Below are 25283 nucleotides of genomic sequence, written 5' to 3' on the forward strand. Positions count from 1 at the left end.
GAATTGCTGTTTTGACCCTTCCAAACAGATTACTGAGAGTTCACTAAGGAGATACTGTCTGAACTATATATGGCGGGGCATGCCTGTAACTCCAGCACTTGAAAGGCAGAGGTAGGATCACCAAAACTTCAGTTAGCCTGGTCTGGATAGCTCACTCTAATGTAGCCAGCTAAGAGGATCCTCTCTAGGTTGTAGTAGGAGATGCCTCTGAACCCTAGTGTCATGCCTAGATGTGAATCTCAGGATACCTTGTGATCTACACGCACATACTGCAAAACAGCGCAAATCCAAAGTGGTTTTAGGTCACAAGTATTTCCAAATATCCGAGCACTCTCACTGGTCTAGGCGAGGCTGTGTTGCTACCTGTGTGTTTCTTGGCACTCTGCACAGAGCTGGTCCTTGTGGGAGCACAAGGATGAGCTTCAGAATGGGACGAACTAAAGATTTAACACACAAAGCTGCACCAACCACAAAGCAGCAAACCAACCTAGGGACGCGGTTCAGGGTCAGATCACTTGCCTAGTGTGCAGGAGGCCCTCGGTTCTATCCCCAGAACTGCGAAAAGGTATTAGGACTGCAACAACAAAGCTAGCTTAGCACCAGGCACGGTGGCACACACCTTTAATCCTAGCACTGAGGATGCAGAGGCAGGTGGATATGGCCTGATGAATTTCAAGAGTCCAAGCCAGGGCTACATATGTCCCAATTTGAAAAAAAAAAAAAAAAAAAAAAAAAGCTCAGTGATGACACATGGATTTTAACACTAGGGATGACAGGAGTTCAAAGTCACTTGGGTGAGTTAAAGACCCTGTCTCAAAAAACAAAAACCAGGCTGGATGGTGGTGGTGTACACCTTTAATCCCAGCACTTGGAGGGGAGGTGGATCACTGTTGAGTTCACAGCAAGCCTGATCTAAAGAGCTAGTTCCAAGACAGTCAAGACTACATCAAGAAACCCTGCCTCGAAAAACAAACGAACCAAACCAAAAACCATGGCTAGAAATGTAGCTCAGCTGGTGAAGCGTTTGCCTAGCGTAAGTGAAGGTCTGGGTTGGCTCAGCACTACACACACTGGTAGCGTTAGCACTCAAGGGCCAGAAGACCAAGGTCACCTATGACTACCCAAATCAAGTTGAAGGCCAGCCTGGGCTGCTTAAGTGAGACCCCCATCTCAAAACAGAAAACAGCAGTAAACAACTTTGTACTTGTGGCTGACGTCTACCTGACCATCAGCTTCTTGGCTATTGTGAGAGGACAGCAGCCTGAGAAGCTCTGTGGTTAGGACCGAGGATCACACCTGGATGCCCTGACTATGGGTGCCCACCAGGAAGACAGGACCACAGGCAGCCAAGCATGGTGGTTACCTGAAGCAGGTCAGCCTGTGCATGGGGAAATCCTCATAGCTCTCAAAGCCAGACTCGTTGGACTCAAAGATGGACAGTTTCTCACTTGTCAACATCTGGGGTTCATCCACCTGAAGGACAGGGGACAGTGAGACATGGGTATACAGGAGGCAGGGGATGAAAGGATAAGGGCAGAGTGGGACTCACAGCATCCTCAAGGTGCTGCTGGTACTTCAGATCAGGGTCATCTAGGTACTGGCCGCACTGGGGGCACCGTGGCGGGTTGACCTGTGGGAAAAGAACATGCATGGTCACAGGACAGCTCTCAAACACCTGGGAACTGCCGTGCTACTGCTGGAGGTGCCCTTACCTTTGGGATCACAGTTGTTTTGGTTCGAGTGGTTTTCTTCGCCACTCTGGAAGGAAGCACAAGGTTGTTGGCTATCTCACAGACTCAAAATCACCACCACCAGCTCTGCACTACCTCTTCCTAAGCCACCCCGTGCACGTTGGTGCCAATTAACCACGGTGACTATCAGTGCATTGACGTCTAAGGGGTCCTCTACCAATGTGACCAGCAGAAGCAGCATCTTGGTCTCCACTCCCACAAAAAGCTACGGTTGTCTGTTATGGCAGTTCACCAACAGCCATCTCTCACCCCTCTTTCTGGAACTGTCTACCACCATCACCTGCTATGTTTGGAAAAGATTAAGTGCTTACGATTCTTCAGGTGTCATTTTTTGTCTCTTCTCCTCCTAAACAGAGGGAGCAAGAGAAACAGTCAGGACAACTCTTCAGCTTAGACGGCAATTTATAGTTAATAACTTCCTATAAGTGAGTGTCACAAAACTCAAGAAAGGTGGTTACGGTCAGGTAATAAGGCCCAAATCATGCCAATGTCCTAATCCCATGAAAAGTCTGATGCATGCCTGTAATCTCAGCACCCTGGGAAGCAGAGGCAGATGGATCTCTGAGTTCGAGGCCAGCATGGTCTATAAAAAGTTCAGGACAGCCAGAGCTAAAACAGAAACCCTGTTTCAAAAAACCAAAAAAGAAAAGTCTGCCTGAACCCCAGTACTCAGAAGCCTAAGGCAGGACCATGAGTTAAAGGTCAGCCTGGGATACTTGGTGAGACCCTATTTCAAGAGAAAGGGGGGAGAGAGAGGGGGGGGGGAGGGAGAACGCCAGGCAGTGATGGGACATGCCTGTAATCCCAGAACTCGTAAGGAAGCAGAAATAGACGGATCGCTGCATTTGAGGCTATTGATCCAGATCAACAGAGCAAGTTCCAAGACAGCCAGGGCTATAGGAAGAAACACTGTCTTGAGAAACAAAGAATAAATAAGCCCTGCCCCCCACGCCAGCATGAACTAATTAGGAGCCAGGGCCTTAGGGAGGTACTCAGGTTTAACAAGGTCCTAACAACAGCGAGGTCTTGATCCAAAGGTAGGCCTTTTCTGTTTTGGTTTTTGAGACAGATTTAGAATGGCAACTTTAAGCAGCAAATAAGGAACTAGAGTGAACTCTGGCACCACCACTTCATATAATGACAGATCTGTGGGATCCAGGGCCTCGCTTCCCTCCCACCTAAGCACCCTGGTTCCGGAGGCACAGACACCCCTGGGTGACGGCTTTCACAAAAGCATTTGGAGGCAGCACTACTCTGGCAGCCGTGTTACTGTTTCGTTCCCTGAACATGTCCCTTTCGTAGGAAAGGTGGGGAGATTAGTTGGTATGCTTACTTCAAGTTGCCCTCAGGCTGTCGAGTCAGTCTTCAATTAATTTTCTTTTCAAGATTGTCTGGCTACACAGCCCAGGCTGACACCGAATTCTAGATACTCCTGCCTCAGCCTCCCGATGCTGGGATTAGGAGTATGTGCTACCATGCCCTGCATCTTCTGCACAGTTTTTACAGTTCCAGTTAGGACCATACCAGAAACGATGTACTGTGGCTACGACAGCACTAAATGATAATTACAGGACCACTGTCAGAACTGTGATCACTGTTGACCAACTGTTGTTATGTAGCCTATGTGTTTCAGATACGTAACCCAAATGTATGCAAATATGGAGCAGTCTGGTTTCCCAGACTCTGGATCTGGCTGGCCCAGCCTCCTGCAGATGCTGAGCTGCTGGCTGGTTTTTTGGAAGATCATCTGGAAACACAGTGGACCAGGGGTCACAGGCATGCACCACTGACTGTCCTGGAGCTCACTACAACCTCGAACTTACCTCTGCGTCCTGGGTGCTGTGAAAGCAGCCCTATCTCCACCATGCCTGGCTCCCTCTCAACTTTTCACCTCTTTTCTCTCCCCCCAGCCCACTTCCTTTTGCAGTGCTGGGTATGGAATCCAGACCTTTGCACAGGCTACACAGTTACCACTAGCAACTAGTCTCACTAGCAACTATCGATGGAGGTTTGTTGAACTCCAGACACCCACTACTGCAAGCAGCGAGAAAATAAATATGGTTCAAGCTTTTAAGACAGGCTACATACAAAGGACAGCTGTTTCAAATTCCCGCAAACAGATAAAGGAGAGAAGGAGCTTCTTGCATTCTGCAGCTCCCACTCAGTTTTAGGTAACACTAAAGACATTAGGTGAAGCAGGCATGGTGGCCCACGTCTATCCAGCAGTCAGTACATTAAGAGAGGGCACCGAGGTAACCTGGACCACAGAGTAAGACCTTGTTTCAAAAAACACCAAAAACAAAGAATAAAAATACTGGGTTAGAATGACAGTGTGGGCTTCAGTAGCAGAGCACTTGCCTGGCAAGGCAGAGCCTTGGCTCTCATTCCCATACTTAAAAAGACAAGTGATTCAAGTGGCTGAAAGGATAGACAGTAAGAAATAGCAAGAAATAGGCCAGAGAAGAGATAATCAAGAAGCTGTAAAACCACAAAACATGTTCCACAAATTACAGCCCGGGCTGCTACATCATCTGTAACAAATCTGAACCGAATACAGTCATGAGCCACATGTTTTGGTCAGCTGTGAACCATGACAGTGATAGATCCGGGACCATCCAGTAATGCCATAGCATCTTGTTTGTGCTAACTGTGCTATGATTTTTACTTGTTACGGAAAAAAAAAAATCACCTAACAATTCCTTTTGCAGTGCTGGGTATGAACCCAGAGCCTTGCACAGGCTACAATTTCCTGGAATATATTCTGGTCATTAAGTAGCACATAACTGCATCTAGTCTAGATCTTAATGAAAGTCAGTTTATGCTGTTAAAAACAAAAACAAAAAAACAGCAGACAAGCCATGGGCACAAAGCCATGTCCTATACTAGAGACGCCAGCCTATGTTTATAAAGAGACCTTGTTTCAATAACACAAATAAACCCTCAAAGACTAGGAGGAGCAGACGAGCGAGATATGCTCTATTCAGAGCAAGTCCTTTCCTCTAAAGAGGTTTGAAAATTACATTTGTTAGACTAGAGAGATGGCTCAGCGGTTTGGAGCCCTGGCTGTTTTTCCTGAGGCCCCGAGTTCAATTCCTAGCAACCACATGGTGGCTTTCAACCATCTATAATGAAATCTGACTCTCTCTTCTGCTATGCATGAAAACAGTGTTCATATACACTGTTTTACATTAAGGTAAACAAATCTTTAAAAATGTACATTTGTTTATCTTGAGCGTGCACGTGTGTATGTGTGAGTGTGCATGTGCCGTGGCATGCATGTAGCAACCAAGACTTCTAGAGTTTAAAGTCAGCCTGGGATACACACTCAGACCTGTCTCCTGGCTGGAGAGCTGGCTCAGAAGTTAAGAGTACTGACTGCCCTTCAAAAGGAGCCAGGTTCAATTCCCAGCACCCACATGGCAGCTCACAACTGTCTGTACCGTTAATACCAAGGGATCTGACACCTTCACACATAAAATTAAATAAATTATAAATAAAATAGAACAGAAGCCTCGGGCAACTCAGTTGGTAAAGGACCAGCCCTTAAGTCTGGAGTTCAAACCCAAGTAGAACTACTTCTGAGTTTATCATGACCCCAATTATTTCCCACTCTACTTCCTTCCTCAGCTTTCTCCCCTAGACCCCTCAAAGCTGGACTTTGACAGCTCACTATCTGCAGATCCAGCTCCTATGGCTCTAATGCTCCCTTCTGCCTCCATGGGCATGGGCACCAGGCATTCATGTAATATACATGCAGGGAGAACATCCATACCAAGAAAAAAAAAAAAAGCCAGGTGTGGTGGCACACACCTCTAATCCCAGCACTCTGGGAGGCCAATGCAGGCGGATCTCAGAGTTCAAAGCCAGCCTGGTCTACAAAGTGAGTCCAGGACAATCAACAGTACAGAGAAACCCTGTCTGGAACAAAACTAAACAAATAAAAAAATAATTGAAGTAAATAATAAAGCTTAGCTCAGTGATTAAGAACACTGACTGATCTTTCGGAGGACCTGGCTCAAACCCAAGTCCTAGCACCCACACGCAGTTCCGGGTGATCTGACGCCCTCTTCTGGCTTCTGTGGGCACTGCACAAATATGGCATACAGATATACATGCGGGCACACACCCATACACACACACCAGTAAGAGTTGTTTTAAAGGCAGGAGAACGAACCAATGCTCCTACCGTTTCATCTTCATCTCTGTCCTCAGGAATCTCTGCAGTTGCCTGCTCTAATTCTGCTTCACTGGGTCTCCGTTTGGTGGCTCTGTAAAGAAATAAGACTTCAAATATTGGCTCTGAAAAACCCACTCCAGCACGCCCGCTTCTGAACACCTCAGCCTAAGGTGCCTTACAAGTGTAAGGACCACCAGCATCCACAGAGCTGGCACAGCAGGCACATGCCCGTAACCCCGGTGCTGCGGAGGTAGAGACAGGGGCATCCCTGGACTTACTGACCGGCTAGTATAGCCACATCGGTGAGCTTCAGGTCCAGTGAGAGACCCTGTGTCAACCTCCTGGCTAGCCACAAACACACACAAAAGCAAGATCACCTCGTATGGTAGTGCACACTCGCAATTGTAATACTTAGAGGGCGAAGGCAGGAGCACGAATTCCAGGCTAGCCTGGGCAACACATTGCTATCCTGCCTCAAAAAATCCAGCCAGGGACATAGCTCAGTGGTAAAGTGCTTGACAGCATTAGATTCTCAGCACTGACAGGGAAAAATAGCTCAGCAGTTGTGTGCTTGCTGTTTTTCCAGAGGACCCAAGTTCAGTTCCCAGCACCCATGACTTACCACTTCTAGCCTGTGACTCCAGCTCCAAGAAATCCAATAACATTTCTGTGCCTCAGAGCGCCTCATGCATGTAACCAATTCAGACATGCATATTTAAGTAAAACTTTGGGGTTTTTCAGTCTATGGGTCTAGAGAACTGTTAGCAGCACTGGCTGCTCTCCCGAGGACCTGGGCTCTGTTCTCAGGTGTCTAGACAATTTGTTACTCCAATCGCAGAAGATCCGAGGGCACTGCATACACACAGTGCAGACATACGCGGGCGTAAACCCACACACAGACTCTGAGAGGCCATGGTGGTGCACACCTGTCATCTCAAGCCCCAGGAAGGTGGAGGCTTCGGATCAGCATGGGCTCCACGAGACACAGTTCAACACCCCACTCCCAAACCACACAATCATGAAGCCTCTGAATGGAAGAGTCCTTCTCAAAGGTCTGTAGGAGGCCCAGGGGACACCCCTCGTCCCTGGTTCCTGAGCTAGGTGACGGCGCTGTGTGCCACATACAACTGAGCAAGACTGCAGAGAGCAGACAAGCCCAGTGTCGCCAGACCCCAAGTCTGTCCTGTTCTCCCTGTCTACTCCAATGCTCTCCCTAGCAGAGACTTTGGGAGTTAATAGCACAGCAAGGTACAAACACTTTTGACAACTTTTGACACTTACAGATCTCTGAGCTGACTTCTGAGGCTGGGCCTTCTTTTATTCTGACAGCAGACAAAGGAAGAAATAAGGGAAAACGTTACTTCAGAAGCCAGAGGGTGAATGCAAGCAGAATATAGGTTCAGCATCTTGGTTCTGAACAACAGAAAACAAATTTTCTCCTGGACCAAAGTGGGGAGGCCAGAGGCTTCAAGCTCATACTATTATTTCTCCCACAATCCACAGCACTAAAGATCTTTCTAAGCCAGTCCCGGCAGTCATGCTGTAACCTAGCACTTGAGGATAAAGCAGGAGGCCTCTTCTTTCTGTCCAAGTCAACATGAGAACTCGCCTTAAGAACAAAAACAAAACCACAGCTGAACATGGCGACACCCACCTTTACTCTCATCGCTTGGGAGGCAGAGGCAGGTGGAGCTCTGAATTTGAAGCCAACCTGTCTACACAGTGAGTTTCAGGCCAGCCAAGACTACATAGTGAAACCTTGCCTCAAAAAACCAGAACAGGGTTCAGGGCTCAGTGGGTGGAGTGCCTGCCAAGCACACATGATGTCCTGGGAGTGGTGATCCCTGCGCTGGGGCTGAAGTGAGAGGCAGAAGAACCAAGCGTCAAGGTGATCCTTCCCTACATAGTGATACCATTTCAAACACAGAAAGCACACACTAGACACAGGCAGTCTAGCATTTTGAGCTTGTAAAGGAAGAGTACCTTACTGATATGCCCAAATGGTACGAGTCTATGCACATCAACATCTTGATTGCTAACTTCAACCCTCCCACATCCTACCACAGGCAGCTGTGAGGTACTCAGGCTAGGTGACACACAAGCTTGATGCCCATCCTGATTCCACAGCAAGAACCCATCCCAAACCAAGAGCTAGCCAATAAGACAACTCAGCACTGGCAAACAAGCCTGACAATCGCAGGGACCACATGGTGGATAAGACCCAGTTCCTACAACCTGTCCTCTTGATGCCCACACACACTCACATGAAAATGAAGCGGTACACAAAGGCTCCCTGCCTTGAGGCAAGCACTTACAGTGACCCACTGGCATCTAGGCAAAGAAAGTGAGTCACAGAAACATCACTGCACTCTGGACACAATTACCAGAGGTTCGCCTGTTGCCTGCTCTTGGCAGGCCAGCAGTGAGAAAACTTACAAGCCTGCGGGCCTGGGTTCATGCTTCACTCTCTAAGTTTCAATTGGGAGGAAACCAGGTGGACATTTCCCAAGCATCTCCTAAGGTGGAGACTCAAGATGTGAGTTTGTGGCCTCACCAGCTGCTCTAGAGACCCATAAAGCAGGAAGCCACACACTGACCACTGTACCCAATCAGAGGCCTTGGCACCTAGGGCAATCAGTCTTCCATGTCCCCGAGAGTCAACCAACCACAAATTGAAAAGGCTCAGAAAACTGTCCTCAGCCAGCACAGACTGTCCTTGTCCTATTCCCTAAACAATATTGTAAAACAGTAACATGAACAGCATTCAAAGGGTACTAGGCAACACATATGCGCTAGAGGGGATCTGGAGGACACGAGGACCCAGCCAAACACTGGGCTGTGCACACAGCAACCTTCACTGAAAGAATCCTTACACCACCTAGCTCCACATGAAGGAGCTGGCTTATAAAGAAAGGCAAATAAGGACTATAAAAAAAAGACATTCCTGGCCCTGCCTCCACCCTACCGGTGCTAGATTACAGCTGTGTACCACTTTGCCAGGCTTGTTTTCAGTTGTCAGAGTGCTCAGTTGAGCAAGTAGAGGGGAGAAAGAGGTAGAACTGAACTTAGGACTTCAGGGAGCAGGCTTGCTGAACTGTCAGGCTCAGACATGCACTGATAGTCAACACCCAGAGGAGGCCAGGCAGACCTGCCCGAGTAGGGAGTGGGGTAGATTTTGCACCCAGAGCCCTGCCCAGTACCATCTCTGCCACACAGACAAGGCCCATGTAAGATAGATAAGGACTCTGCCTTTTCTTCTTTGTCATCATCCATGTCCTTGTGAGTTCCTGGACTTGCTTCTCTGTCTGGTTCCTCCCTCGATCTCTGCCTTGATGTTCTGCCACATAAAAGAACAAAACAATCTCACACAGGAAAACTGGTCACCAAGGCTCGGGCACCACCAAGCAGTCGAGAGGAGGTTTTAACTGGTCTCCTCTCAGAGCTCAAGAACAGGCCACATTTCCTATCCTTCACCTGTTCATCCTTTATAGGATTTTACATTATGTATTTTTGCAGAATTAGGGCTCAAACCTAGTGCACTATGAACTGATGACAAGTACTCAATTGGGACCCATCAGATGCCGGAACAGATGAAGACTTTGCCACATAAGCCTGATGATCTGAGTTCAATCCCACAATCCATGATGGGAAGAGTGAAGTGAACCCTGAGAGCTGTCCTCTCGCCTCTGCAGGCAAGATATAGCATGTACAGCTTAGATAAATATACCTGTGCACAGCCTGGGTCTATGAGCTACACCCTCAGCTCTTCAAATGAGTGAGAATCAGATGGCAGGACTGTCTGCACTGCCCTGTGGACACTTACGATGAAATGAGCGGAGTGTGGCTGGCATCAGCACAAAAAGCTGGCCTCACGCAAGAGCCCAATGTCCTGACGCTTCTGCAGCAGCAGCCCCAACCCCTGCCCACCTGTATGTGGGTCAGATACTTGGCTGTCCTCTCTACTTGGGCCTTCAATGTTCGAATCACTCAAATGAGTGCTAACAGAAGCTTAAAAAAACAAAACACCCAAGACCACTGTCTCTGAGATTGGAAGACTAGTTCAGGTAAGGCCTAGAGTTCAGATTGCCCAAACTGGCTGGGCGGGCCTGGCAGGGCAACCTGCCTTTGGTCCCAGTGTTTAGAAGTCTGTGACGAAGCCCCAGAACAAACAGGTTCATTAAGACTAATCCTACAGTGACCTGAGTTCATTTGAAAGCTCCTGCCTGAGTGAACAGATGCATTCCAATAAGGAAGACACTTACATCAGCCTCTAGCTACTACATAATCCACATGTAAGACACATGCCAAAACAATAAAAATAAAAAAATTCTCTTTGGATGTGGCAGAACAGACTATAATCCCTGTATCCCAGATGCTGAGGCAGGAAGATCAATCGAATATGGGCTAGCCTGGAATACATAGGAAATCCTACCTATTAAAAACACCCAAACAAGCCGGGTGGTAGGGGTACTCGCCTTTAGCCCCAGCACTTCGGAGGCAGAGGCAGTAGGATCTCTGTAAGTTCAAGGCCAGCCTGGCTTACAGAGCTCCAGGACAGCCAGGGCTACATAGAGAAAACTTGTCTCAAATAAATGAATAAAAAGTAACAAATACATCCAAATTAACAAGGCCAGCAGCACTATTTGCATGAGCTCCTACACTGCTAGGAGACTATGCTCAGGCGGACTAAGCCATGGGACAATTAGCCCACTGCCCGCAGGATCAGCTGTCAGTCAACAAGCCACAGGCGAGTTCAATGGCGGCTGCACTTTGGGACTGTCAGGACACCTCAAGTACAAGCCAACTCATTTTTGGTTGTAAGCCTAGCCTTTTAACGGCTGAGCCATCTCTACTCCTACAAGGTAACTTATACAACCACTCACCCACACGATCAATGGCAGCGCAGTCCCTGAGGCAAGGTCTGAGTCAGGAGAAGGCCACAGGCTACTGTGATATGAGCCTTTGCTGGGGTGGTCAGACTTCCTTTTTGTTGAGGCACAGTATCTATAAAGTCCCAGGAGGCCTGAAGCTTGGCTGATCCGGAACTGACAAAGATCCACCTCGGTCTCCTGAGTGCTAGATTAAGAGGTGTGTACCCCAATTCTCTTATTTCTTACTGTGTGTGTGTGTGTGTGTGTGTGTGTGTGTGTGGAGACAGTGGCTCACTCTGTAGCTCAGGCTGGCCTCAAACTCATGGCAACCTTCCTACCTTAATCTCCAACCTACCAAGATGAGCTTACGGACGTGTCCCACCACACCCAGCTTTGTCTGACTTTAACTATCTGCACGATGTGCGAACATCCACACTAACGTGAAGTCGGAAGGCAAGCTTCCGGAGTGGGTCTCTCTCCATCATGTGAGTTCCAGAGGTTGAGCTCAAGCTGTCAGATTTGTGCGGCAAGCGCCTTCACCCGGTGAGCCATCCCATCGGTCCTTAGTCTGTTTTTCAGCTATTAGCAATCTTTTATGCATACGGGTGTTTTGCCAGCACGTGTCTGTACCACATGTGCAGAGGCCAGAAGACGGGACCTGGAGTACAGGCAGTTGTTAGGGTCCACGTGGGTACCAGCACAGAACCCAGGATCTTCTGGAGTGGCTAGTGTTCTTAACCGAGTCATCTCTCCAGGCTAGTTTGGTCTGGCTTTGCTCAGAACAACTTCCCGCAAGCTACAAAATCTATTAGTGCTCAGCACCAGCCCCTATCCACAACTGTGGTACAACTGAATGTCACTACAGGGCATGGAAGCACGACAGCTGCACTTACAGTTCTCTGGTTTGACGTCGAGGTCTCTTGTTATCTTCCTAAGACAGGAAAGAAGGGTTAATTAAAAAATAAAAGAAGCCAGTCTGGTCTACAGATCTGAGTTCAAGGTCAGCTACAGTGAGAACCCTGGCACCACCACCACCAAGAAAAAAGTTGATTCCCCAGTGTGTTCTGCATTCCTGCAATGATCCCACTAGATTCTAGTTAGTAAGGTTGCTTGGGTGAACACTATTGGTGAGCATGGCTCCTCCTGGAGCGGAGACCCACACTTGGACTTGTTTTACCGATTCTGAGGGAGCCACACCTAGGCTCCAGGTTGTTGTCATTCTCAACACGCTCACATAAGCCCGTATTAAAGTATCTTTATTAAACTAACTCTGCTTCCTTTAAAAAAAAAATTTTTTTTTAAAGCCTAGCAGTGGTGGTGGCAACACGCCTTTAGTCCCGACCCTCGGGCAGCAGAGGTAGGTCGATCCGAGTTCATGGCCAGTCTGGCCTACAGGTGGAGTTCCAGGACCGTCAGGTTCTGTTCTACACAAAGAAACCCTGTCTCAAAAAGCCAAAACAGTAAAAACAGCTGTCTTTTGGTGGACTCCACAGACCGCCAACACGTTCTCAGACCCGCTGGAGAGGTGCTACAGCACACACGAAAGTGAACTCTGAAGGGCTGCTAGGGAAGTCTCTCAGCAAGGAAAAAGACCTGCCATAGGTCTTTTGACCCGAGCTGGAGTTCTCCGAACTTAGCCAAATCCAGGGCCAGCAAGATAAATGCTCGGAGGCTGAAGGCACTCCTATCTAGATGACCTGCTCTGATATATCTAGGCCCCATGATGAAAAGATCCAAGCCCTAAAAGTTGTTTGACATCCACATGTGTGGACCCTAACAGACACAATACATGTAATAAACATTTTTTATAGTTTTATTTCTTTGCTTTTTGAGATAGTCTCATGTAGGCCAGGCTGGTCTTAAACTAGCTATGTAGCAGAGGATAACCTCTACTTCCAAGTTCTAGGACTGTTAGCGTGCCTGGGAATTCTTTGTTGTCCTGGAGATGATGAAACCCAAGGCTGAATGCGTGTCAAGCAAGTACTCCAGCTATGCTAGGCCTATAAGAACAAAATCATAAAATGTATCAAGGCCTGAGCTGCTAAACAAAGAATTTGTGCAGCTCAGAGCCTTCAACTTCACTTTCCAGCAGTGCTGGTTTGATGGAGAGAACTGATCAAGTTCTTTCCATGGGGCAATGTGAGACAGGTTTTCTTTTTGTTTAGGGTACGGGGGATGGAACCCAGAGCCTCAAGCACGCTACGCAAATGCTCTGCCACTGACCCAGCCCAGGAAGGCAGCTTTGTATCTGGATGGTGCCACTGGACCTCCAACACCTTCTGTGCTCAACGGGAGACCTCCATAAAGACCTTCAGCCCAGGCTTCCCAGATCAGCTGTCACCCGCCCCCCTCTGCTCTCCACACCTCCACCTCATTTCTGGAACCAGAGAGAAGTGCTCAGGAAGGAAGCAGCTGAAGGGGCTTTACCTGTTCACTTGGCTCTTTCTGACACATCTGGGGGTCCAGCATTACTCTTTCCAGTTTCACTACAGAAACTCCAGCACCACTGTAAGGCAAAGCAGATTATACAGGCAGGACATCAGAAAGCTCAGGCCCCAGAAGCAGCTTCATGAGCCCAACTTCCTCTACCAAGAGCAATCGCCACCCAGGGCTGTGACAGTTAAGCGCTCTCTTATCAAATATTGAACTGAAGGAGAACTTCCAACCCAGACCTCAACTCATTTTGTGATGGAGAATTCCATAAATTGAAAGATTAATAATTCAGCCCCAAATTCAAACACCCTTAACAGGTTTATAGTTGCCAAGGAAACTTACTATAGAACTTTCAACTTTTCAGAAAGTAATTTCTGTAACTGAGAAGGATTCTTACCACTCCATGCCAGTGACTTTGCGCCTCTTATCCTGGGCAGAGGGAGGAATAGAAAATAAGACAACGTTAATTTGAAAGGTCCATCAACAACAAACATAAGTTAAACAGGGTGGGAAGAGCCAGGCATGCTAGCCCACCTGCAACCCAGCACTCTCAAGCAGCTGTGACAGGAGGATCACTGTAAGTTCATGGACACCTACAGTTTCAGGGCACCCTGGACTACACAGTGACAGCTTATCTCAAAATAAACAGGGTGCATGGAGAGATGGCTCAGTCACTACGAGTGTTGACGGAATGGACTCATCCAGAGGACTGGAATTCGGTTCCCAGTACCCATGTCAGGTGGCTCATAATTCCCTCTAACTCTAGCTCCAGGATCAGGGATTTCTGGCTTCCTTGGACACCTGCATAATGTGTACATACAAACAAAAAGCCAGAGCATACACATAAAGATGCCTACTAGCTGATGATGGTAGCACACACTTGTCATCCTAGCACTTGGGAGGTGGAGGCAGCAAGATCAAGCCCAGTCAGGGCTGCATAATATTCTCTCAATATACCTGTATATATCAAACGCTGGGGCCTAGAATGTAGTCCAAGGGCACACTGCTTACCTAGGATGGGTGAGGCCCTAGGTTTGATCCCAACATTGAAAAAAAATAGACTACCTAGAACTCCGCCTCCTGATGCCTTCAGACCAGACTACAGCAACAGCTGTTACACGACTCCAGCCTGCTGGTCTGCCCTGTCCTTTTCAAACCCATCAGGCTCTACCACCGTATGAGTACATTCCATCAACAGCTCTTATCCCTCCCTCTAACCCACACACTCTGGAAAACCCCTACTCCTAGTGGTCTGTTTGTAGATGGACCACCTTTGTTCCCTTTGCAGGCAAATACGTCAAGGTAAGTGTCCAGCGTCAACAGGGCTGACCCACCTGGTCTCTCTCTGCATCAGCCTCATCTGAGACTCTCTTCTCAGATTCTTCCTTGGGTTTCCGTTTAGCGGAGCTGCACACGGTGAGGAGACGGTTAGTTCCGAGACACAGACACACTGGGTATGTTTAGGAGCAGTTGCATGGGGCGGGCGAGATGGCTCGGTGCTTAAGAGCGCCCGCTCCTCTTACAGAGCGCCTGGGTGCAGGGTCCAACACGGCTAACTCCAGTTCCAGGCCATCTCTCACCCTGACTTCCACGGGCACTGCACAATGTGGCACACAGACATAAATGCAGGCCAAGCACTCATGCAAATGAAATTAAACAAAAGCCAAACATGTATATTCACGTTTATACAAATCTATAAAACCAAACATGAGGTTGGAGCAATGTTCCAGTACAAAAATAGTTTATAAACGGTATGGAAACAGTATGCTTTATTTTTCTATTACTTGGTGGCGAGTATAAAGGTTCTTTATTCTTTTATGTACATGGGTGTTTTACGTGCATGTATGTCTGTATAGCATGTATATGCCTGCAGTGCCCGAGGAGGGTGGAAGGAAGGACAGCAGATCACCAGAACTGGAGTTGCAGATGGTCATTAACTACCATGTGGGTGAAGAGAATCAAACCTGAGGCTGACCCAAGAGCAGCCAGTGCTGCTTACTGAGCCATCTCTCCCGCCCTGAGCCTAAGGGTTCGTGTTTCATGTGCTATAGCTTTGTGTCTGTACGCCTTAAGGTTTCTCAGGAAGTGAAAAGACGAGGTGCTCACAGGCAATGTTTGTCAGTGTCTAGTGAACAACACCCTGTAAAATGGACATCTACGTAAGCATGCACTATGGCTCAGTGGGAAATCCTCTGCCTAGACTCCCCCAGGGAAAGGTTAGGGGTCATGGCTCAGTGGTAGTGTTCCTAACATGAACCATACCCTGGGGTCTGTCCTCAATACTAAAACGAAGACAAATATAACTCGTGTCTGTAGAAGGCACTCTGATTCCATTCACGTTTTTCCAAAAATAACAGGCCCCAAGAAATGTGCAACATCCCAGTCATTACATACTAACCCCTTCATGAAGTGAGATGTAATGGTGGTCTGCCTAGTGGTTCTCCTTGTAGCCGTGGAACTAGATGAAGCTTCAGCTGTTCAGATAGAAAAAGGACATGGCATACTTCAACAAATGCCTGCACATGGCCGGGTGCTGCAAGAATGGACACTTCTTGGCTTTCAGTCTAGACTACAAACTGCATACCAGCTTGCCCAGGTCAGCAGACAGCCCCCTTAGAGCTGCTGTTGCTCAGTATCTGGCAACAGCATCATACAGCCCAGGAAAATACAACCCAGAATCCAAGAATAGTTTGTAGTGGCCATGCACCATGACTATGCCATCATAATCAAAAAACCCAAACTGAAATCTCACGTGGGGACCCCTCCGTGTGGGTACAGCTAGGTAGGAAGGGCACAGAAAATGAACCAGAGCTCAGTATGGATAGCATGTACAGAGCCCTGGGCTCCATCTTTAGCACCAGGAACACCCCAGCAAACCCTCCCCCCAGGCTTGGCAGATAGATGGGCCCTTCCCGAGCAACTGCAGGTCCTAGGTTCCATCCCTGGCACTGCAAAAAGAGAGGCAAGGACAGACAGCACACCAGGAAAGGAAGGGTAAGAACCCAGAGAATCAGGGCGCAGCTCAATGCCAGCATGTGCTTAGTCCCCAGCGCTTACACTTCCTTCTCAGCCTAGAACACATGTGGTACATGCCAAGGGTTCAAGACAGACTGGTTCTTCAACTGAACCACAGCCTCCGAGATGGAAACAAGTCAAGTGAGATAGGCAAGGTACCACTCGGGAGGCTGAAGCAGGAGGACAGTTTTAAGGCTAGCCTGAGCTGTACAGACACAGGCTCAAGAACAGCCAGAAAACCCAGAACAAGCCAACAGCTGTAAACAACCATATGTCCTTACGCTTAGTCTCATTGTCCGACTTGCTTCTCTTAGGTGTCCGAGGCTTGGATCTGGTTTTGGAGGATTGGTTTGAGTCTGCCATTTCTGCCCTCCGGGTTGGCCGGCTCCCGTTAGCTGGACAACCGTTGGCTTTTCGAGTGAGAGAGTGTGTTCCGTTCTCCAAGGACAAATCTTTGTTTAAAAGGGATTTGACTTTAGCCAGGTAGCCCTCCTGTAACAGGGAAGAATAACTTAGTAGGGAGACATCACAGGACACAGATGCCTCTGCCTCCCGGGTCACAGACCCCACCCGGGGAGCAGGTGGCTTCCGAGAAATTGAGAAACAGAACAGACTTACCTCAGACAATTCCTCTTTATGTAATTTGGCTTCCAAATCACATAATTGGCTCTTTATTTCTGTTTGCAGGAATTCATGCAACAAGTTCAATTTCTCTTTCACACACTCCTGTGGGAAGGACAGAGCTGAGGAACCCCCAAACTCCCAAACTAGCAATTAACAAACTAATACAGGACTTAAATGCCTGACTGCCCCAGTAGCTGGCTGCTAGGCAGCCTTGGTTCAGCCAAAAACTAAACACAAGCGAGGTGTGGTGTAGGATGCCCAAGATCTCCACACTTCCTTAGACAAGGAGGGCTGCTGTAACTTTAAGAACAGTTTAAACTATCTAGTGATTTCAGGGTCAGCCCACTCTGCCTCACAAAGAAACTAGGGGCCTGGGAGATAGCATAGTCATTAAAGCACTGCCATACAAGCAGGAAGACCAGAGTTCAGATGCCCAGCACTGGCATAAAAGCTTGGTAGACACAGTAGCCAGCCTGATATCTCAATATTCAGTAGACGGGATTCCTAGACCAAGCTGACACTTAGGACTAGCTGAACCTACAAGTTCCACATTCGGTGATGTCTCAGTGTATTTGATCCTACTGTGAACCTCGAGATTGTGAACTGCAAAAACCTGTTTGTTTGAGGCAGGGTTTGTCTGTGCAGCCACAGCTATCCTGGACTTGCTTTGTAGACCAGGCTGGCCTCAAACTCAAAGATATCCACCTGCCTTTGCCTCCCTGAGCGCTGGGATTACAGGCATGTGCCCAGACCCAGTTTTTCTGTTTGTTTCCTGTGGCTCAGCCCTAACACACACCTTTAACCCAAGAGCTTTCTGTTTATTGTAAACAAGTACTGTGGTGTGGCTCGGTGCTAGCATACACCTTTAATCCAAGAGCTTTCTATAAACAGGATTAAATAAAGTTAACCCTTGGTCAGGAGACCAGCAAGCAACCAGCTGACGGATTTAACAGGAAGGAGGGACATTGAGAGAAGGGCATTTAAAACAGCGTGGAAAAGAAAGGGCTTTTGGCTTTTCCCTTCTGGGACAGCAGCCGAGTTATTTCCCTTCAGGGACATCAGCTGAGTAGGAAGGTCAGCTGGGTGCTTTCTCTGCCTCTGAGCTAGCAGGTTTTCACCTCAGCATCTGGCTTAAACGATTGGGATTTTCTTTATAACACAGCGAGTCTCTACCTTAATAAACAAAGTGGGCGGTGACCAAAAGAGATCTGACATCAGCCTCTAGCTTCTACGTGCACCTAGTTGCATACAGGTAATCGTGTGTGAACACATGCACAGGCACAAGGAAATATCTAAAGGAAGGAGTTACCTTTTCTGTTAAGCCATCTCTTTCCAAGTCTTTGAGCCTGGGTAAAGAAAATGACAAAGAGATGAGCAACTTCATTTACCTCTGAGAATCAATGCCACAGTCTAAAACAAAGAAAAATTGGGATGCTGGAATCGTGGTACCTGTGGTACTAGTCACTCATAAGGCTGAGGAAGGAGGATCATTCAAGCCTTTAACTTTGTAGCCAACTTGGGCAACATAGTGAGAATTGTATCCTCAGAAAGGAAGGAAGGAAAAAAAGGAAAGATGAGAGGGAGGGAGGAATGGAGAAAAATAAACATAATATCTGAGTGTTGGGGCAAATACAGTACCCTCTAACCCTGGCCCCAGTGTCTAGCATCAACTTTCTCTTTTTGGCTGTTTTCTACAGATAAGAATCTCATACCTGGGTGGTTGAACTCACATTTCTCCCGCCCACCTCCTGAGTGCCGAGACTAAAAGCATGCCCCACTGAGTTTTTAGTATGTACTATGCCTTCCCATGATGTCCTTAGTAAAGTGAGCAGAAAGAATACCTATGTCAGTCTCCTAGAAACGGGTAAAGGACAGCACAGGAGTGACTTCAGATAGCTGCTCACACTATCAGCCAGCACTCTCAGAGTGGAGGCAGGAAAAACCCAAGTTGAAGCTAGCCTGTGCTACAAAGCGAGACTATACCTCAGCTAAGAGCCCTGGAGATGCAGCTTAGCCAGTAGTGTGCTTGCTTAGCACGCATGGAGCACTGGGTTCCATCCCCAGCTCTCCATTAACTGGGTATGGCGGTAACACTAATTCCAGGACTCAGCATGAAGGGGCAAAAGGATCAAGAATTCAAAGTCATCCTTGGCTGTACATTGCAAGCTGAGGCTAGCTTGGACTACAGGAGACCCTGTTTCAAAGCAGAGGGAAGATATACAAGAAAGGAAATGAGAAGCAAGCCATAGTCAGGGTCCTTCTATAGCCTGGATGACCTACAACAGTTTTTCCTAAGTGGGTCACCTCCTAAAGGGCCTGCCACAGCAGAGATGTCAGTGTGAGTCGTGGCTGCATAGTGGGAACCAGCCAGTTGATGGCTCCTGAAGGCCAGGTATAGATGGCAGCCTTCTATCGTAGAACTGATTAAATGGTAAAAATGAGGTGTCTAGGGCATTGGGCGTGCCCACATAGAGAGGAGCTAGAGATGAAATTTGAGAAGTCAGTGGTGAGCGGAGAATGCCGCTCAGGAGTAGAGTTCCTGCCTGGCATGTTAAGGTCCTGGATTCCATGCATAGCACGACACAGGAGGACAAAGCAGGCCAAAAATCTCAGTTCAGCCTCCAGAATGCGTACCTAAGTTCAGAAGCACGGAATTCCCCTGGATTTGTCTGGAAAAAAATGTGGTCAATCACCGAAGATCTTACCTCTCTGGTCAGGGGAGGAAGACAAGTGGTAACCTGTGACCTGGCCTGGGAGCCTGGGGACAGTGGAGGGCGAACAGGTCTAACCAGCTAGGCTGGTGTCTGCCGGAGAAGAGGGCATCTTGGCGAGCAGCCAGGCCTGTGCATCTCTGCCCCATCCCAGCTGCTCCAAGGCTGGGCGTTCAGGTTTCAGTAACTAGAGGGCAGAGCCAGTCTTCCACTGTGGCTATCTCAAGTACTGGCAGGGCCTGCCTACTTCTGCACCACTTCCATAATGGGTCCCTACTGTGCGCAAGACCCTTGAAACGGCAGGTCAACACGGCGAGGTTCTAGACCCTGCTCTAGGCAACAAGCCGGTGACTGCAACAGCAGACAGACCTGCCACCGGCCCGGCAGTCAGCAAAGGGGCTTCTGCTTGGAAGCTGCTCTCACCCTGCACTGTACTCATGGCAAGCTGCAGCGTAGCCGTGTACAGCACAGCAAGCTCCAGACACCCAGGGTCTTGAGAATGCTTGTCTGGCATGTACACCCGGGTCCCAGCAGCCAGTAACCCAGGTGTGGTGGTGCATACTTGTGAGCCCAGCACTCGGGAGTTAAGGGGAGGAGGTACAGGAGTTCTAGGCCAGCCTAGACTATACGAGTTTAAGCCTAGCCAGCCTGGCTCCAGGAGACTAAAAATAAGGCTATGGGATGGTTGACATGTTTTTGTGGACTTGTTCATTCAAATGGTTATTTCTCTACCCCATATCTGGTTTCAATTCCATGGCTTTGTGGTGTATATTCTAAGTATCTCCTGGCTCAAGTTTGTGTAAACACACCCATTTGTTCTCTGTATTGCCAATAAAACTCCAACCAGCCAGTGCTCAGCAATAGTGCTCAGAATAGGATGGGCCGTCTGAGAAAGAGAGGACTGGGAAGCATCAAGATGAACCAGACCGGGCTGGAGAAATGACTCAGACGTTAAGAGCACTGCTTGCTCTTCCAGAGGTCCTGAGTTCAATTCCCAGCAACCACATGGTGGCTCACAACCATCTATAATGATATGCAGTGCCCTCTTCTGGTGTGCAGGTGCACATGAAGACTGGACATTGTATACATAATAAATAAATCTTAAAAAAAAGAAACAGACCTAGATGATGATTAAAAAGCAAGTATGTGGGAAATTTGCATGGGAGGAATCTAGACTAGCTTAGAGGTTTAAGATGTGATTATTGCTCAGGATTGTACTCTGGACTAATTAAATAAATCCTAGGCTCTGTATGGTTATTTGGGTAGACAGCTGGTTAGAGTTACTGCTGTATTACTAATATGAATTACTAATTATTGGTAATCATTCTACAACTGGTGATTTTTCAGAGGCTCCAGCTGGAGTGTGGCAGAGGGCTGCCTAACACATAAAGCCAGTTCCCCCGGTACCCAAATGAAAAGAAAAATCCTTCCAGGAGCTCAGGGCCCCGCACTAGCAAGTCATCCCACCCTACTGGAACTTGGCCGAAGGCAAGACTCAAAGAAAGGCAGCTGCAGAAGTGGACACTTGTAGCCAGAGGCATAAACACAGCTGCTACAGCAGCCCGTGACTGTCTTATTCCTTTCGTGTCCCACCTGATCCTGGGATGGACCAGAACCTCACAAATGTTGGGCAAGAGGTCTACCACTAAGCCACACTCCCGAACCCAGTTATTCTTCCTTAAAATGGTGGCGGGACACAGCTACTGTGTCCAGCCCAACAGTCCCTAGATCCTGAGATTACATCAAGACAGATCAATCTGGTGCGGTAGCACACAAGATGAGGAGTTCACAGGGTCCCAAGTTCAAGGAGAACTTACACCACAAAACCACCATGTCTCAAAAGTGAATGAGCCAGATGGATTCTCTGTGAGTTCGAGGCCAGCCTGATCTACAAAGCGAGTCCAGGACAGCCAAGGCTACACAGAGAAACCCTGTCTCAAAAAACAATGTGAAAGGGACTCAAAACATCCTTAGCCCTATGCTAACCTGCCAGGCTGTAATTCATTCCTAATGAAACCTTGAAACATGCATAGCCTGGTGCAGCAGCACTGCCACCCCGACACTCAAGCAGAGGCGGGAAAACAGCAAGTTCCGACCCATCCCAAATAAGATCATGTACGGTGGTGAGACGGACAGTGGGTACAGGCACCTTCCACCAAGCCTGACCAAAGTTCAACTCCTGCAAGGAGAAGCAGAGAACCAATTCCTGAAGTTATCCTGACCTCCACGTAAGTACCCACACACTCACACAAGAAGTTAATTTTCAGAAAACCTAATGTAGGGGCTGGAGAGATGGCTCAGTGGTTAAGAGTACTGCTTTTCCAGAGGACCCAGTTTTAATTCCTAACACCCATGGGGCAGCTCACAACTGTCTAATTCCAGCATCCAACACCCTCACACAGACATTCATGCAGACAAAATAGCAGTGCACATTAAAAAACAAATAATAAAATTTAAAAACTAATGTAGATGAACAGTTAAAACTTGAGCTCTTTAGCAGGGCCATGGAGATGCATGCCTTTAATCCCAGCACTCAGGAGGCAGAGGCAGGCCGAATCAAGGCCAGCCTGGTCTACAGAGCAAGTTCCAGGATGGCCACGGCTACACAGAAAGACCTTGTCTTAAGAGGGAAAAAATAAAACTTGAGCTCTGCCCTGGAGAAAGAACAAACCCAACGGCACAAAGAGGGAGCAGGCAGAGGGAGCCTCCCTAGCAGAGCCCCAGTGTGGAAGCTGCTTCAGGGGACATCCAAAAACTTCCGTAACGCGCCAGACAGGAAAGGTAAGTCCAGAGAGGAGTCAGCAACGTCAAAAGACCTTCCAAAGAGAGGTAGGACAATATCGGAGCCAAACTTTTAGAAAAATTAGTTTAGTCTGACAGAAACATGAACTAGGAGGTTGCAACGGTTAAGTTATTTCAACATCCTAAACCAGAAATGCTGGTCTGAAATACAATTTGGCAGCAAAACAGGGCCTACAAGGCAAGCCCAATGTTCTAGAGCCCGGCCTTTTCTGTGTGCTGCTGGGGATGGAAGCCAGGGCCTTGAGTGTTAAAAAGACGTTCTCCCACCTAGCTCCCACCCAGACTCCACCTCTGGCTAGGCAGATGGGGTGAGGCCACGTGATGATAGTATCTTCAGTCCTCCCTCCTCACAAGATGCTGTTGTCCTGACCCCAGCACCCGTGACTCTTATGTATTTGGCAACTGCGACTCTGCAGAGATGACTAAGATTCTGGTGTTTCTGAATGAAAGATGGGACGATCAGGGACAAACGGCATGGGCCTAGTTACTTAACTCCCTCAGCACAGAGCCTTCTAGCTGCATAGCAAGAGACTAAAAGCACAGAGGAAAGCTCAGACAGACACAAGGACTTGGCCTGAGAGGCTAGCTTAAAGCGGGTGGTAAAGACTGAGGGGGTAGGAGTCAAATGCTCAGGCCACTTGAGAAGCTGGAGACAGTTCTCAGTTTAGCATTGACCAAACACAGTGGCACACACCTGCAAGTCCATCACTCAAGAAGCCAAGGCAGGAACATCCAAATTTCAGGTCATTCTGTTACATAACACATCTGATGCCACAGCAGAAGAGGGAGGGGAAAGCGACTCAGCAAAGACCCATGGGAAAAGCTGCAAATGGAGAAAAACCACCCCTCACTTGCGAGTCGGCCAATCCAGCCAACAAGGTAAGCACTAGGCTCAGTGAGGGGTTTCAAAAAATAAGATGGACATGACACAGTACATTTATTTAAGATAAATGTCCTTAAATACAGCCAGTGAGATGGCTCAGTAGTTAAAGAAATTTGCCATCCAAGCCTGGAAACCCAAGTTTGATCCGCAGAACCCACACAAAGGTGGAAAGAATGTGTGCCAACAATTTGCCCTCTGCCCTTTACACATCCCATGGCAACTCCCCTTACTATGCAACCACAATTTCATTTAAAGATTAAGAGAAAATTAAATTCAAATAATCCTCAGCAGCTGTATGCACGTGGCGAAGCACACCTGAACTCACACACACACAGGTGTGGTAATACACACCTGTCGGCACTCACAAAGGACTGTACTCACAAGCCATGGGAACTAAGTTCAAAATTACCCTGCCGTAGAGGAGACCTTGTCTTGAAATTAGAACAAGAAGGGCTGGAGAGATGGCTCAGTGTTTAAGAGCACTGTCTGCTCTTCCAAATGGACCCGGGTTCAATTCCCAGTACCCACATGGCAGCTCACAACTGTCTGTTAACTCCAGTTCCAAGGGATCTGACACCTTCACGTTGATGCACATAAAAAACAAATTAAGAAATTAGAAAAAGAAAAAGTTTGCACACTAAGATTCTAAGAAAACAGAAAATCAAGTCCCCCAGACTTGCAACAGCAAGAAACTAAAACTGTCAGTTCTTCAGGGAGGACACACTCCAGAAGAAATGCAGCCTGGAACAGCTTGCCCCCTCCCTCCCTCCCTCCCTCATTTCTGAGCTACAGAGCTACAGCAGTCGAGAATGTTCGGCCCAAGGAGAGGCTCAAGGGCACACCCCTGGTGTGCATACATGTCATGCCCAGGGCTCCAGATCCTTGGCCAGCACTAAGAACGAGCAAACAGAAGGTCACCTAACCTGAGAAAAAGATCGAAAACTAAATCAGTCTTGGCAGCTCATGCTGGTAATCCCAGCAGCATTCAGAAGGCCGGGCAGGACAGACAATTCAAAGTTAGCCTGGGCTAAAAAGACCCAGTTTCAAAACAAATGGGTGACCTGAGACCTGGCACCCAAAAGCCTCGGCAAACCGCAGAAAGAACAAGGCTAGATCGGTTTTACATTCAAGCCTGGAATAAAAAGCCAACGCAGCTGCCTCCAGAGAGCTCCTGAGGACATTAGCTCGCCGGAAGGTAGAAGCTCCCGCTCCCTGCTGTGAGAGGGCCTAGGATGGGGACCTCCAGGCTGGAGCCCTAACCCACTACCCACCACCATGAGATCAGGGGGCCCACAAAACTCCAAAGGGCAGTCAGCCCCAGTCCCATTTTCCAGATGGCACATTGAGTGGTAAAATATTTGCACTGGGTTCTAGCCCCAGTAACCCCTCCCCAAAATGGATGGAAGCCCCGGAAGCTGGCTTGGTGGTTAACAGCACGTGCTCCTCTTTCAGAGGACTCAAGTTCAGCACCTGGAAAAGGTGGCTTACAGCACCCCTCCCCATCAACTCCAGGTCCAGGGGATCTGACCCCTTCTCAGTCTCCATGGGTACCTGCACGAGCATGGCATATACATAAGTAAAAAATAAGTTTTTAAAAATGGATACGGGGAGATGGATGGTGAGGGAATTAAGACAGCGTAAGATAAATATCTGCCCAGCCCAAGGTAAATAAGACAATCATAAAATCTAAAAAAAAAAAAAAAAAGGACACGGAGGGCTGGAGAGATGGCTCGGCAGTTAAAAGCACTAGCTGCTCTTCCAGAGGACCGAGGCTCAATTCCCAGTACCCACATGGCAGCTCACAACTGTCTGTAACTCCTGTCCCAGGGGGTCTGACACCCCCACTCAAACATATGTGCAGTCAAAGCCCACATATATAAAATGAAAATAAATTATATATATCAAGAAACGGACATAGGGGCTGGAGAGATGGCTCAGTGGTTAAGAGTGCCAAGTGCTCTTCCAAAGGACCCAGGTTCAACTCCCAGCACCCCCATGGCAGCTCACACACAACTG

The 25283-nt window shown here is 48.1% G+C and overlaps 1 protein-coding gene across 1 annotated transcript in view; it reads right to left on the bottom strand.

Annotated features, from left to right (window-relative positions):
- Dnmt1 (DNA methyltransferase 1) overlaps positions 1 to 25283 on the bottom strand; it is a 48864-nt gene that overhangs the window by 19141 nt on the left and 4440 nt on the right. The window contains exons 2-16 of the mRNA XM_021652455.2: positions 18181 to 18217; positions 16866 to 16973; positions 16529 to 16739; positions 15631 to 15706; positions 14567 to 14639; positions 13630 to 13661; positions 13227 to 13305; positions 11693 to 11730; positions 9178 to 9265; positions 7210 to 7250; positions 5938 to 6019; positions 2063 to 2097; positions 1713 to 1758; positions 1550 to 1630; positions 1364 to 1473 (exon numbers count right to left, since the gene is read on the bottom strand). Coding sequence (XP_021508130.1) covers positions 1364 to 1473; positions 1550 to 1630; positions 1713 to 1758; positions 2063 to 2097; positions 5938 to 6019; positions 7210 to 7250; positions 9178 to 9265; positions 11693 to 11730; positions 13227 to 13305; positions 13630 to 13661; positions 14567 to 14639; positions 15631 to 15706; positions 16529 to 16739; positions 16866 to 16973; positions 18181 to 18217 — 1137 coding nt within the window. The remainder of the gene's footprint in view (positions 1 to 1363; positions 1474 to 1549; positions 1631 to 1712; positions 1759 to 2062; positions 2098 to 5937; positions 6020 to 7209; positions 7251 to 9177; positions 9266 to 11692; positions 11731 to 13226; positions 13306 to 13629; positions 13662 to 14566; positions 14640 to 15630; positions 15707 to 16528; positions 16740 to 16865; positions 16974 to 18180; positions 18218 to 25283) is intronic.

This window comes from Meriones unguiculatus, chromosome 1 (genome assembly GCF_030254825.1).
Source record: "Meriones unguiculatus strain TT.TT164.6M chromosome 1, Bangor_MerUng_6.1, whole genome shotgun sequence".
Lineage (NCBI taxonomy): Eukaryota > Metazoa > Chordata > Mammalia > Rodentia > Muridae > Meriones > Meriones unguiculatus.